General features: G+C 42.4%; 1 protein-coding gene across 3 annotated transcripts in view; it reads right to left on the bottom strand.

Annotated features, from left to right (window-relative positions):
- The window catches only part of LOC102206432 (cholesterol 24-hydroxylase-like), a 44,948-nt gene that overhangs the window by 30,938 nt on the left and 12,328 nt on the right, over positions 1 to 1,682 (bottom strand). For 2 of the 3 annotated variants that reach the window (XM_005724871.2, XM_005724870.2), the window contains exons 8-9: positions 1,276 to 1,438; positions 826 to 891 (exon numbers count right to left, since the gene is read on the bottom strand). The exons of the other annotated variant lie outside the window; for it this stretch is intronic. In XM_005724871.2, the coding sequence (XP_005724928.1) occupies positions 826 to 891; positions 1,276 to 1,438 (229 nt within the window). The remainder of the gene's footprint in view (positions 1 to 825; positions 892 to 1,275; positions 1,439 to 1,682) is intronic. 3 annotated transcript variants of the gene reach the window in all.

The raw sequence follows: 1,682 nt of genomic DNA, 5'->3' as shown, positions 1-1,682 counted from the left end.
GTCTTCAAGTAACTTAAAGAAGTCCAGACGCCCTTCTTTGCAAGCTCCTTTGACTACGATAACCTGGATGACTGAGAACCTTCACAGACTTCAGTCACTCCCATGCTGAAAAAACCTTCTTTAGATCCTAACAACTTTAACAACCGCCGTACAATTTCTAATTTACCCTTCATCTATAAAATACTTGAAAAAGTAGTTGCAGTTCAACTTCATTCACACCTGGATAATTATAACATCTACGAGAGATTTCAGTCTGGTGTTCGTTCATGTCACAGTACAGAAACTGCTTTATTTAAAGTCACTAATGATCTTCTAGTCGGAGCTGACTCTGGTCTTCTCACCATTCTCGTCCTTTTGGATCTGAGCTCAGCCTTCGACACGATCTCTCATTCTGTCCTTCTAAGCAGACTTTCCTCTCTCGGCATCTCTGACCCACTCCAGTCAGTTCAGTCTGTAGTCCAGTCTCTGGTCCAGTCACTCATTCATCATCCTGTTCAGCTCCCTGACCTGGTTACAACCATAGCTCCTTGACCACTCCCAGTTTATTCAACTGAAATAATTCCACTCTCATCTATTCCCGGTCACTTCTGGTGTACCCCAAGGTTCAGTGTTTGGATTTAAACCAGTCTTTGATGAAGGGGGCTTCATATATGTGGACGAATATGCTGTGGCAGTTAAGCCTTGCAGTGTGCCAGAAGGAAGCACAACATCCAACTTATTTTGTGACATTTCACAGATCCATCCAACTACCCATCTACTTTGTTAACCGCTTATCCTCTTCAGTATCACAGTCTGCTGGAGACACACGAAATAACAGAGACTCACCGGCAATGAAGAATGTCACGAAATTGTCCAGCATAAATTCCTCATCTTCTTCAGTCATGATTTCCTCTGAAACAATAAGAAAATTGACATATAAATTAATATTTGGCTTCTTTCTCTTTTTTTCATTTATTACACATCAGATGTTACAATGTCTTCTGTGTTAATGCCTCTATCAGTCATCTGTTTATATTCGGCAAAGCTTCCAAAGTGTCCATTTTCAAGCGAATCACAGAGCCAGCCTTCCTGATCAGTTTATTTAGTTTGCTGGTGTCATCGGCATGATGTCGCTTCTTCAGCATCAGCACGCAGACCACAACAAAGAACACTCCACTCGCCACAACTAAAAACTCAGTGTACTTGTTGACTCTTGTGTGTACTATTCACAGCAATTTAAAATCAATGCTCAAGGCTTACTGAGTCTATTCAAATGTGGAATTTAGGGATTACAACCTTGGTTGGCAGTTTTGATGATTTGTGTCAGGATGTCTTTGGGGACCTCGTCACCGTTTTCAATGGCGGCCTTTCTCTCAGCGATCCACTGAGCTCCAGTTTTGCGCAGCAGGCGGCACGCTTCCCTCACCTCATTAATGTATCTTCTGTTCTTTGGATTAAACTGGAATGGCAGATTGAAGAAGTTAACATTCCATGCAACAAGACTTGCAGTACATACTTTCTTCTTCTTTGGCTCTCGGAGGAGGCGGACGCCTTCCCCTCTCCCTCCCTTATCTTCTCTGCTGCTGCTTCTAGGTGTTTGTCTAGTCTCGTCTAACTCTAACCCTCAAAGAGTTTCTCGGTCTTGTTCTCTAAAACCTAAAGAATTATGGATTTGATCAACTGGTCCCGTAATGGAATTGACA

The sequence above is a fragment of the Pundamilia nyererei genome, unplaced genomic scaffold, assembly GCF_000239375.1.
Source record: "Pundamilia nyererei isolate P.nyererei 1_Seehausen unplaced genomic scaffold, PunNye1.0 scaffold00013, whole genome shotgun sequence".
NCBI lineage: Eukaryota > Metazoa > Chordata > Actinopteri > Cichliformes > Cichlidae > Pundamilia > Pundamilia nyererei.
Note: the sequence above shows the minus strand (reverse complement) of the source record. Positions and strands in the feature narration are given on the sequence as shown.